The 12,831-nt window shown below is 36.6% G+C and overlaps 1 protein-coding gene across 4 annotated transcripts in view; it reads right to left on the minus strand.

Annotated features, from left to right (window-relative positions):
- The window catches only part of OLFM3 (olfactomedin 3), a 195,575-nt gene that overhangs the window by 39,846 nt on the left and 142,898 nt on the right, over positions 1-12,831 (minus strand). For all 4 annotated transcript variants that reach the window (XM_067727063.1, XM_067727062.1, XM_067727064.1 and 1 more), the window contains one exon: positions 3,930-4,076. Coding sequence is in view for 2 of the 4 variants with exons in the window: in XM_067727062.1 (XP_067583163.1) it covers positions 3,930-4,076 (147 nt within the window). In the remaining 2 variants the exon portion in view is untranslated. The remainder of the gene's footprint in view (positions 1-3,929; positions 4,077-12,831) is intronic.

Raw genomic sequence — 12,831 nt, forward strand, 5'->3', positions numbered from 1 at the left:
TCAGAAAGCTTCATTTAAAAAAAACTTTGATGCAGTGCAGAATTACTGAGGCAACATTGAAAGCATGGTAACTGCATCTTGGATGAATGCAATGCTTTCAAAATAATTTTCAACTCCATTATGGTGAAGCGTGAATAAAGAAAAGCCATTTGTGTTAAAGAAACTATCTACACATTTAAATATGACATTTGTCTATGAAAACACGCATCTCTGGCATGTCCAGTATTTTCCTAGGAATTCTGTGTACTTAGGCAGAATCCATACAATTAGAAAATGATAGGCAAGTGAGATATCCTGGATAAAGTTAAAACAGCCTCTCTTATTTTGCCTCTAACTTACCCTGTCAATTTAATTTTCAACTTTGTGTTATGTGAAAATGCACTGAGAGAATTTTTGCTGAGACTTGATTGTGACCTTCAAGCAGAATCATGTATAATTATAAGAGCTACATTTGGGGTGATGGCTAGAGATGGAGCTGTCTAACTGGGGAGGATGGTTCTGGGCTGCCTTTTGCTTTTCCTGCTGGCTGTACCTAGGACTGTTCAGTTTCCCACTGGTTATGGAGACCCACTGAGAATCAGTTTCCTTGGTGATACTTGAGATTGGATCCCCATGATTACACTTGTGGGAAGGAGACTCATTCCTCTTTTAGTCTGCTTATCTCTGATGTCCTGCTATTCAGCTGTCTACACATGCCCCTGGGTAGACTGTCTACATAGTGTGGCAAGCTCATTGTTACTCTTCACTGATAATTTTTTGAACTCTTTATTTACCTTGGTTCTTTGTATAAATAAAACGTCTGAGGCCTTTCTGAACTTAAACACAAATTAACTTAGACTTTCACTCTCATTTATAATTAGTGTGGAGGCCACTTGAAAAAAAGAAGCCCTACAGTTCAGTATGCTTGGATAGCATTGGGATTAACAAAAATAAACAGGGATTTCTTTACTGTAGGTCTTCACAGAACCTTTAGTATTAAACCATGTGACGGAAATCTTCAAGAGTTAAGTATCATGTACCGTGTTTCTTAAAATTATTTTATTGGAGGATGTCATCAGCATCCTATTCCAAAAATCACAGTTTAGGAAATATTGACCTAGACAATGCGGGCCTGTACAGAGATGCTACATAGCTAACAGACAAGCATTTTTTTTAAGTGAAAAATTTTAGTTTGTGTACACTAAGACCTGATGTATTGTGAAACCAATTGTAATTTTTCTAATATTCAGTAGTATAAATACTTATTCAAAATATTTGACAGAGCATCAGTTAAATAAGTGTGGGTACCACCAGTGGCATTTTGAATGACACTGGCATAGTGTTGAGAAAATGCAAAGTTGATCTGGTATGGCTCCACAGTCTACTGGTTGAGTGACATTGATAAGTATTTTAGCCTCAAAAAACACGTTTCCTTTTATGTAAACTTAGAAGGGCAACAACCTCTGCTATAAGGTTTGAATGGAGCAGATACAATACAATAGATGGGAACTATTGTTATTAATATTATTCTCAATAAGAATATTCCCTTACTGTAGAATAAATCAATCCTTTAGTTAATAATGAAATGGGCTGCTTAACGGTCACGCTCCTATTTGCCATCTGGTACCTTGGATATTTGTAAAACTATAGAGAAGCCAGCAAGGGACTGGCTCAGTCTGCATAAGGAATGCTGCTTTCAGATGTTTTTTTCTTTGGGTCAGTGCAGCAAACCAGTGCTACTTACTTCCTTCAGGCCACTCTAAATAGTACACACAATTTATTATTCCTCTGTTTCCATAACACTACCAAATGGCGAATTTGATTAATCTAACCTGTGGTGACCTTGATTTTGTTAATAAATTTTGTTTTTTGTCATTTAGGTATTGATGCATTTTTTTAAAACATCTTTATTGGAGTATAACTGCTTTACATTGTTGTGTTAGTTGCTGCTGTATAACAAAGTGAATCAGCTATACATATACATATATCCCCATATCTCTCCCTCTTGCGTCTCCCTCCCACCCTCCCTATCCCACCCCTCTAGGTGGTCAGAGTGCACCGAGCTGATCTCCCTGTGATATACAGCTGCATTTTTAAAGGTGTGATTTTCTAGAATTTCGTTAAAATGGTAAACAAATTGCCTATTGGATGGTATGGTCATATAAACTTCAATGATTGCTTCAATCAATCCCCTTAGTTGTACTTTTCATACCTTATTCATCCTTTACTAATTCCTGGTTTTATCATAGCTCTGGAATACATTTCCCTCTGGACATGAAGAGAATAATATCCACTTTCTGACATTCATAGTTCATTTGAATTTTTCAGCTGATTTTTGAAGAAATGTCCAAGTCTATGTGTGGGTGTGTGTATGCAATGCTGTACTGAAAATAGTAACAGAAATAAGATTATCGAGTCTAAGAAAATGTTTCTCATCATAGTTGATGTAGAAAGAAGATATTTTTGCATAGAAAAGAAGATGGAGTAAAAAGTTAGTAATCTGAGAGGAAATACAAGTTAATAGAAAAGGAAAATTGGATTTAAAAGATGAAATCTTTTTACCAACATAATTAATTTCCCTAGTAACCAAACAATATTAAACTATATGTTTGAACTTTTTCATAGATATAAAGAAAATCTATGAAGAGAAGAATAATCGTAGTTCATATGTCATGAACAGTTTTAACAGTTGAGAGGCACGTTAGCTGGGGTCATTAACTTGAATGACAGTTACATTTGCTCTGTTTAGGGGACAGATATTGAAGGAGCAGGGAAGACTGGATCTTTTTAAAAAAGAGACTTAAGAAGAGAGAGCAAACAGGTGATGATGACTCCAAGGGTAAGGGCAGAAAAAGCAGACTAATCTCTGTATGAAAATATGAAAAAAAAAGTCTTCTTAAAATCTTAGGGCATCGTTACACTTCCAAGTATTGTACACTGAGGAAAGTTATTTTAATTATATGGCAGTGGAAGAGAATTACTGTAGCTAGACTTAAAATTGCGTAAACTAGGGATGTCTGTATTAACAAATTCAGTGCTTTCATTTTTCTAGCTTCTCTTAATTTTCTGTTAAAGCTTCCTATTCAGTGCTATAATTGTGTAGATGATCATGGAAAGGATATTGCACAGAGCGAATTGTTGAGCATGATATCATCTAAAAACACATACTACCTAATTTATCTTATTATCCCTGAAGATATTTAAAATTCAAATATGTTGTCATCCTTCCATCACTCTGGCCACCCCAGCTGTCCAACTATATTCAGAGGCCAACACAGTGGAAGTGTGAATGAGGAAAATTGAAAGAACCATTCATTGTTTTTTTTTTCCTCCCTAAACTAAACATAAATAACCTTTCATGAGATGACTTTCATCTGTGAAAGAGAATAAATCAAGGGCATTCTGCATTTGATTGCTATGGATCCAGCTTAAGTAAATTATATGGAGAGAATGCTATTGAATGAAATTGAAGAACTTAATGTTCAAAGGAATGACTTAGAAAATGATGTTAAATACTTGGAATTATTCATTATCTGTCCAGATAGCTTGCATATTGTATGCCATTATTTTAACTTCTCTGCAAGATTGTTAATGAGATCGAAAAGTATGAGCTCAAAGAGCCTAGTGTGATCCTGAAAGTTGAGGCTGAATTTCTGTCATTGAAATAACATTTCATACTATTTTCTTCTTAAGGAGAGATAGACTAGATATTAAGAAATATGACAGAAAACCAGTCTTAAGGCAAGATTGGGAAAAGTAAAAGTCATATAAATAGAACAACAGAGCAGGAATCTTGAGGTACTACTTTAAAGGAAGGGGAAAGCATTTATTTGAGAAGGGGTACAAAAATTGGAAGAACCCTCCTCACCATTACCTGCTTTCCCATAATTTCTTTTTCAAAGAATAGTATATTTCAATAAAAATATTCACAGGGGACAGAGGACACCTACCTTTTCCAGCAGCTGGCGAAGCTGCCTGCTTTTGGCATCCCGGGAGCACAGGTTTTGTTCTGGAGCAACCACTGTGCAAATGCATCGTCCATCAGGATCCTGTGCTGAGCTGTATACCTGCCACCCTTCTTTGGGACTAATCTGAGTCTGAGGAAATCAATAGCACAAAACACAGAAAACACAGACAAAGAGAGAAAGAGTGTGGGTTTGTATAATTGTAAGCAAAGCATGTTATTTTTTGATATTTAAAGTTTGTGATTTTATTCTCTAAAGTTAAAAAGAAAGAGATTAAATAATTCACATAGGCAGCACAGCTTCGTTCAGTTATACCTTCCTTTTCAGTGCTCAGAAGGAGAATCTTTTTCTTTTGATTCCATATTATTAACTATTTATTGATCCTACACCACTTCCTAATGCTTTCTGTCATATTTGGACAATTTAATGCAGCTTTAGAAGTATCCACTAAATATTCAATACTTAGTCACATATCACCAATCTTTCTACACAGGCTCTGTTAGCTTGTCTTCCTCAACAGTAAGTGGTAATTAGTAGTATGTATTTTTCTGATTATTACTCATTTGTGATATTCTGAAGCAAAGTCCTCTCCCAGAGAGCTTCCCATGTATTGAAGGGTCAATACCTGGGAAGGTATCACATGAGAATATAGGGTAAAAGTAATTAGACCAGCATTGTTTTGCAAAGGATATAGAGTCTCAGAAGAGTTAAAGATAGTATTTTCGCATAGGCCACCGAACTGATCTTCCTAAATTACTTTTGTGCACTTGTCACCCAAACTCCCTAGAACCCTATCTTAAAGTGACATTCCTGTTCTCCTGCAGTCTGCCTCCTATTTATGTTTCTAGTTTTTCTGTATCTTCCTATAAGAAACTTCTTTCCAACCAGATTGGTCTTTTTGTGTCCTGAAAGCGTGCAACCTTGTTTCACATCTTTGTATGTTACTCATTTTGTTCTCCTACTTGGAATACCTCTCTTACAAACCTTCAATTTACTCAGTCCTCATGGTTTCAACCTCTTCTGAAGGATTGTCTGTGTTATTCTTTAGGCACTTAATGTGTATTTTCTAGTATTATTATCTGTCTTTCATATGTCTTTTTCAATAATTAGTCCATATCCAGCTACAGGATATATTGGCTACTTCCTATCTGCCATATCAAGTACATTCTATCAAGTACAAAAATAAGTAACTTATTTTTTGTCTAGTTATTTTTCAGAAGAACTCTGCTTTGAGCATACATTCTTCACTATGCAATCAGAAGCTGTTGTGGATGTCTTAATGCATATCCCAGAGAGACACTCATTCATTATTCCAGGTGCTGAGAGTGTCAGTGGCTTGACTCTCAACTGAGTTCTCTTTGGGGTTTGCTGAGGCTGAAGAATGCTGCCTGCTCAAGGTCAGACCCTATTACACGGGATAGCTCACATCCATTGACTTGCTGATGCATGGGTACAAAGAACGATGCTAAGAAGTAGGAATAATTATTATTCCCATTTCACAGAAGAGAAAATTAGTTAACTTGCCTAAGAATGCACAGTTTGTATATAGTAGAGCTATGTATGAAGCCAGAGCAGTACTGTCCAGTAGAATGAGAGCCATGTGTATAATTTAAAATTTTCTAGTAGGCAGGTTTAAAACAGTAAAAAGAAACAAGTGAAATTACTTTTAATAATATATTTTATTTAACCCAGTATATCCAAAATATTATCATTTCAGCATGTACTCAACATAAAAATTATTCATGAAATACTTTACATTGCTTTTTTCTCCTTTTTTGTACACTCTTTGAAATTGAGTGTGCATTTTACACTTATAGCACACCTCAACTTGGACCAGCCACATCCCAAGTGCCCAATAGCCACAGTGCCCTCCTTATTGGACTGTATAGCTGTAGAATCTTGCTTTTAATTCCAGTGCTATGGCCATATTAATATGATGCTGAACATCCAGATAATCGTTCTTAAAGGTCAATCATATGGATATTGGAAAACCTACCTGACAGGTGTTACATAGACAGACCATCCAGTTTGCATCTGAGTTTCTTTTTCCTGTGGAAATATCAGATAAACCAGTGGGCCTCCTAGCTAAGCTCTGACTAACTTCTGCAGCTGGGATCTGAAATTCTTCAGTCTTTGTCCTTCCCTCTATGGTTTCCAGGGAATCAGCAGATAAGGAGATATTTCTTATATTATCAGGAGAAGAGGGAGATGAATTTTGTCTAGAAAAGAAGGTCTTTAATGACTCAGGCTGGAGGGGCTGGAACAAGGAAGGATGAAAGAAAGGCTGAGATGGGGCTAGGAACATGGAGGTGAATGGTGCCCAGCAGAGAACTATTTTGCACAATGCCCAGTGTTACTGGGCTGGTCTGTTTGCCTTTAGACTGGAGCACTTTGCCTGGTAGGAAGCAGATTCTTAAAAGGACTAAACCAGCCTGACCACTCTCTACAGAGCTGCCATAGTCTGTGGCGTCTTCTGTCTTGTAATTTGCGGCAGAACAGATTTAGTCTCCTACTTATTCTCTCCCAGGCCCTAGCTCATCACATACCATCAACCAACACATGGATTTTTTCCTTTCAAGGGCTTTAGAGAAAATTACTGTAGGGTGCTTATAGGCATTCCAACAACAATCATGGGGAAGCTATAAATTATAAACTCACAAAATTCTAAAAGACGGCACAGTCCTTGTCCTTAGTCTGTAATGAAAAGGAAATGGTGCCAAACCTATCTTTTAGTCTCCTTTTTCAGATAGCTCATAGAAGTGTCCTATGCTGCCTTTTATTTCTGAGTTATTGGATTCATTATCATTTCTTTCTTTTGATTCCCCTTACTCCTTCTTTCTAGCATTTATGCCTGACTATGATTGGGACAGAAAAATGTACTTAGAATTATATATTGTTAGAATCAGATAAGATCGTAAAGATAATCTTTTTATACTAAAGAAGAAAAAATGCAAAGAGATCATCTACAGAATAGAGATAGGTACAGCTTAGCAGAGTAGTTTCAATGATGTAATTAAAGGTTTAAGCTGAGTAACAGTATGGAACGAATATATCTCGACATAGGCTCTACAGTTTCAACTAGGCTTTTCCTGACATTGGACACAAATCTCAAATATGTCAGAAAATTAAGGCTTCTCACTAGAATAAATTTAGCTTTTGTATAAAGGAGCAGGGACCACCCAATTATAATATTAAAATATCTTTAACAGCAGTGCAAATACTGATTATTAAACCTGGCATCATTAATATTGACGTTCACTTGCCAGGTGTTTGGCTAACTAGTAAAGAGCTTATAATGTCAGGGCAGGGTGTCAGTTGCTCTCTGGAATGAGGGAAGCAGAAAAGGTGAATAGGGTTTGATGTTCATTTAGCATTCTTCCTGAAGTGTCAGCTTAATAAAAGTAGACTCTGGTTTTGTTTGTACTTTCAATTGTCTTCTTGTAAGAATTATTGAAAAGAGCCATGGCTTTATCTACTACAGAGTTAGTCTGAATGATCTCAACTATAACAAGTTACCTCTCTGGCAAGAAAAAGGTAACTCAAAAGAGAAAAAAGCTAGTATAAAAGATGAGTGCTTGACAGTTGTGTGGGTTTGATAGAGACTTCTGTGTCAGGTTTAGTGATAAAATAAAGGAAGCTTTATGAGCGTCTCTAGTGTTCTCTTTTATGGCACCCATATTGGCATTGAAAAGAGGATAAAAATAAAACCAGCTAAGACCTCAGGTGGAAAGAAATATTTAGATGGATTTTGGATACCAATGAGAAAAGATCTGCTCTCATTTTAACTTAAAAGAGCAGTTACTTAGGTGTCAATAAAACTCATATAATAGTAATAGCAAACATTTATGGTGCTCTAGCCATTAGTTGGCAGTTCACATACATTACTGCCTTTGAATATCACAGTAACTCTATGAACCAGGTGATGTTATTCTGCCCATTTTATAGGTGAGGAAACTGAGACTTAGAGACAGTAAGGAACTTGCTCAAGGTCTTGTAGGAGGTAATCAGCAGAGCTGAGATTTGCACTTGCACAGTCTGATATCAGAGCTTGAAAGTTTAACCCCCATACTGCACTACCAGTTATCTGAAATTCCCTTTTATATATGATGAAGATAATTCTGATAGCATTTTCTGAACTACCGTGAAGCTGACTACTTGGACCTGGAGGGTGCATTTGGTTTATTGCTATCCAAAGCATTGCTGATCACAGTGGTTACTGATGCAGTTCTCTTTGAACCTTTTGTGTTAATTAGAAGAACTAAATGAACTATTTAGCGGTTTTTAATATTACAAAACTCATGAAATATTTAAGCATGCTCTAAATAGGAGAATTAAAGTGATAATTTTAACAATTGGATTTCAAGTTTGGATTTTTTGCTTACAATTTAATTACAGAGCTATGCTTTATAAATACAAAACTACTGTGTGAGAAATCTCTCAGAACGTCAGGGGCTTTGAACAGGAAAGAAAGATCCTGAAGACTGAGGTTAAAAATAAAAATTAAAAAAATATCTTGCATTTCAGCATGGTTTTCTTTTTATAAAACCCCTTCTCTTGTATTAGTCTCACTTCTTTTGAACCAACTACCCTTTGAAATAGACATTATCTTATTTACGAGGAAACTGAAACGCAAAGAACTGAAGCAATGTTTTCCGAAGTCACCCGTTTAGTAAATGTTATATATGGGACTTATACCAATTTTCTCCAGTGTTCAGATCAGAGCTCTTTATGTTCATCCTTTGCAGGTAGATTGCAGATAGATGGCCTATGTCCATTCACCAATAGTTGAAAAAACTTCGCTTTAGAGGAGATGCACCCAGCGAGGGCATTATCCAAACAATGTGGAAACAAGTAACAGTTGAGACTCCAAAGGAATAATTAGCAGTAAAGGCTTGGCGAGACACAAGTGGAGGGACAGGCAAAGGGACAGAATTCTGATTCTTTGAAGAGGACAGAATCAACTGGTTGAACATTGCTAGGTCTTATGTTTATGCTGAATGTCTAGGAATTTCATAAAAGTACAGACTGAGGCAAAGAAGAATAAGGGGTCAAGCTACTGAAAGGGGTGTACAAGGTAGGGGAAAATAAAGCAGAAAAAAATCCATTTACTAAAACCTATTCAATTTAGAGTAGGAGATACCTGATGATTTAGAGGAGATACCTGGTGAAAAGTCCTTATAAATTATCTGTCTGAGGATAGGTTTGGTCTCAGAGAATGAAATGTGGTTTAGTATGCTAATGACTTTAGTTGTGAAGAGAAGAAGGGCAGGAATGATAGAGATGTTGACAGACCACACTAAAAGAAGCTGTGTTCTGGAGGATGTGTTAATAAAGATGTCACTGCATAGCAGTTTTCCTCCTATTTCTTATGAGACTAGTTGGAACTGAAATAAGAAATGTATATTCTTCACTCAAGGCAACCTCAAGGCTCTAAGAAAAACAACTGTAAAAACAACGACAAACAGTTAAACACAAAACCGAAGACACCCTCAAATTCAGGTTGGTTGATCACTTCTTCTCATATTCTGGAAATCATAATGACTCAGAGTTGGGAGGGACTTAGAAGTCATGTCTGGTCCTATGTCTTTCCACTCAGTGACACTTCTCGTATGTATTCTCCTTGTGTTTCCGCTTGAACTCTGCATGATAAGGATTTCCCTGCTTCATAGGCAGCCCCTTCCATCAGTGGAAAGCTAAAGGACTGGCTCTGAACTCTCTTAGTAATGTTCCCCCTTTTGCTCTCCTTCTGCTTTAAGTACTTAAGAATAAATCTACTCTCTTACCCATACCACAGTTCTACTCTAAAACGGCAATTATCACATTCTCTGTGACTTTCAAGATTTACCATTCTGTTCTATCATCCATTTCCTTAATTTGTTTAGTTGGTCTTCCACAAAATAGACATTGCCTAAGGATTGGGGGAAGAAAAACAGTGGTACAAAACAGAGAAGTCAGATATCTTCATCCAGGACTAAAAAAAAAAAAAAAAATTGGTGAGTTAAGAAACTTAGAGAGTATTGAGAGTTTGTATCAGAGTATTCTACTCATTTTCCAAAACTTAAAACTGACTAAGTCATTGAAGTAGTTATTTATGAGGAGAAGCTGGCTAGACATTTGAAAATGTAGCAAAACAAATCACCGAAGCCCACAGGTCCCTTGGAGGCCTCTTCCCACCACAGCGGCAGGGCTGATTGAGAACAGCTGGTGTCTGCTAAATGTCCTCTGCTTATTTAATTATTCTTTTCCAGGTTCTTCCTGGTGTGGAATCCACAGTGTGAGTGATTTCTCAGAAGCTCAGCCTCAGGGGGAAGTTACTCTGCATCAGAGAGACATGCCAGAAGGAGCCTGAGCTTTCTCAGAGCCCAGGCTTTGTCTCTGCAGACACCCGCTCCTCCGAAGGCAGATGGGCCCAGTTATAGATTAGGAGGGGAAGGAAAGAAAGAGAGAGAGAGAGAGAGAACAGGGCCAAAGAGGAGGATAAAGGGATGTTTCAAGATTCTGAGAAGCCAGAGGGAGTTTATTCCCCTAATAAGGAGCAGTGTTTAACTACTTACTGACAAAAATATCCTGGAAATTTAAAAACCTGTTTCAGCTTTTGAGACAATCAAACGTACACTGCCTATTTCAGAGGTACCTGCCATAAACAGATTTAATTGCCTTTAATGATTAAAACCCTATATTTCTTATTTTTGTTTTCTCAAGGTTATTTGAAACTACCATTTTAAAGAAAGACCATATTCATATTTGTGTAAATCTGTACTTTTTGCCATGTGCACATCCCACAAACACTCATAAAACAAATTTTAAGACCTACATTATTTATTTATTCATTCATTCGTTTTTGGGGGAGTGTATACAGACTTGCAAGCACAGACTTTCAAGCTTATACCATTCGTACTGTCTACAGTGAGAATGTAGAGTGAGAGAGTTGAGAAGGGCTGGACACCATAGCTCTACTTACTGGGAAGGGAACTGTCAGCCCTTCCATCTAAGGAAAGTGGAGTCCAGGGACATAGGAACCAGCTGAGATGGACAGAGAGAACCTAGTGTGGCACTAGGGACCAGGAGGGGCAAGGAGAGCAAAGGTGGGTGAGATGACTTCCCTGGTCAGGACTGCAGTCAGGTGACTTGCTTCTACCCTTGATTCTGTCATTAACCAGAGAGGGGAAATCTCTTTAGTCACTTAAACATTTGGGGTCAGTCTTCCCACTTGCAGAATGAGGAGGTTGGATTAGATCAGTCATATTTCCAGCTAAGCTCCTGAGAGTTCTAAGGTTTCTGTGGAGGCATTTTGACCAGGGAAAGGGGTTGATTATGTGGGGAGGGAACAGATGATAGAGGCACAGTAAATGCCTCCCCCCAATAATTTATTATTTGACCCATGACCTGTTTTATATATTGGATTTCCACCTCAAGATTCATTCAACAAATATTTATTCTGAATGTATTACATAAGATTTAATTCTAAAAAAAAAAATGGCACTGCTGCCAAAAAATAGTGTAAAAATAACTGGCCTGGATAGTTTCTAAGATCCTTTCCAGCATTAACATTTAATGATCTTGATGTAGGAACTAGACTCATTCATTTCTCACCATGGGAATCCTAAGATATGAGCAATTATCTTGAATAGTTAAGGTGGGGAAATTACTTCTGTAATATTTGGCACTTCTGTAAAACATGCACGCACACACACTCACACTCATTCACTCACACTCACACACTTTTGCAACATGATTTCTCCATTCCAGTGAATAACATAGTGTAAAATTTTCTGAACTTTATTTATTTTTTGTCACTCAAAAGGTGACTCAGTCGTGTCAGAACATTTGTAGACCATACCAATATTTTATATTTTTCAACCAACAGATTACTAATCAGAAGAAATCCATTTTCTTTAAATTACTAATTTAAAGAAAATGGATTTACTTTAAACTCATAAGAGAGCAAGAAGTTCTAAAAGAATCATGCATAATTTTGGAAAGTTGATTCTCCTCCATCAACAAGAAACAGGAAATAACCAAACCAATATCTGTAGACACAGAAATTATACATAGCAGAACCAAGGTACCAAGTGTGAAACATAGCTTTTTCATGAATTGCTTAGCTAGGTTCATTTCTTGAAAGAGTTAATTCAACAACTAAGTTGTTAAAAATCACCAGGTACTTGAACATTGAGGAAATTTGGCTCAGTAAATATTAAATAATGTAAATTTCTTTGTTTTGTGATTGCTTATTGATGCCATGTCATGGTTTCTTTATAACTACAAATGTCTTTTACACCCTCCTGCCACACACATCATACAGGGAAGGAGGGGAATCTCAATAATGGAGGCACTGAGGTACCATAAGTGGTTCAAGGGAGGTAAAAATATAAAAGCAGGTCAAAGTGTGCCTCACATGTGCTCTGCTGTTGCCCTGAGCACCAGGTTAATCTGGCAAATTATGTAATTAATTTGATCTGGCTCTACTCAGTTAATTACATGTTGATTGATAGAGTAATTATTATTAGTAACTGCAAACATATCTTCAAAATGGAGAGTTGCTTTTTTTTTTTTTTAAGTATCTGACTTTTTCTGATCTGTGGGAGCAGTCCAATGGTAAAAAACAGATAAACATAAAAAGGTAAAGGGCTCTGAATAATTGTTTCTGTACTTATTATTTTTCTGTACTTATTATTTGCTAGCAGGGAAATTGTTTTTCCAGGTTATTCCTTCTATTTGAATTTGTAAGCTTCTATTTGAAGAACCAATAGTTTTCATTTTTATTTGAAATATTTTAGAGTATTGCCAAATAAACCATGAGAAAAGACATTTGTTATAATGTGGGAAGGGTTAAAAAGCCACTAATCGTAGATGAATGAAGACTACAGAGTTAGACTTGTGACAG

This window comes from Pseudorca crassidens, chromosome 2 (assembly GCF_039906515.1).
Source record: "Pseudorca crassidens isolate mPseCra1 chromosome 2, mPseCra1.hap1, whole genome shotgun sequence".
Classification (NCBI taxonomy): Eukaryota; Metazoa; Chordata; class Mammalia; order Artiodactyla; family Delphinidae; genus Pseudorca; species Pseudorca crassidens.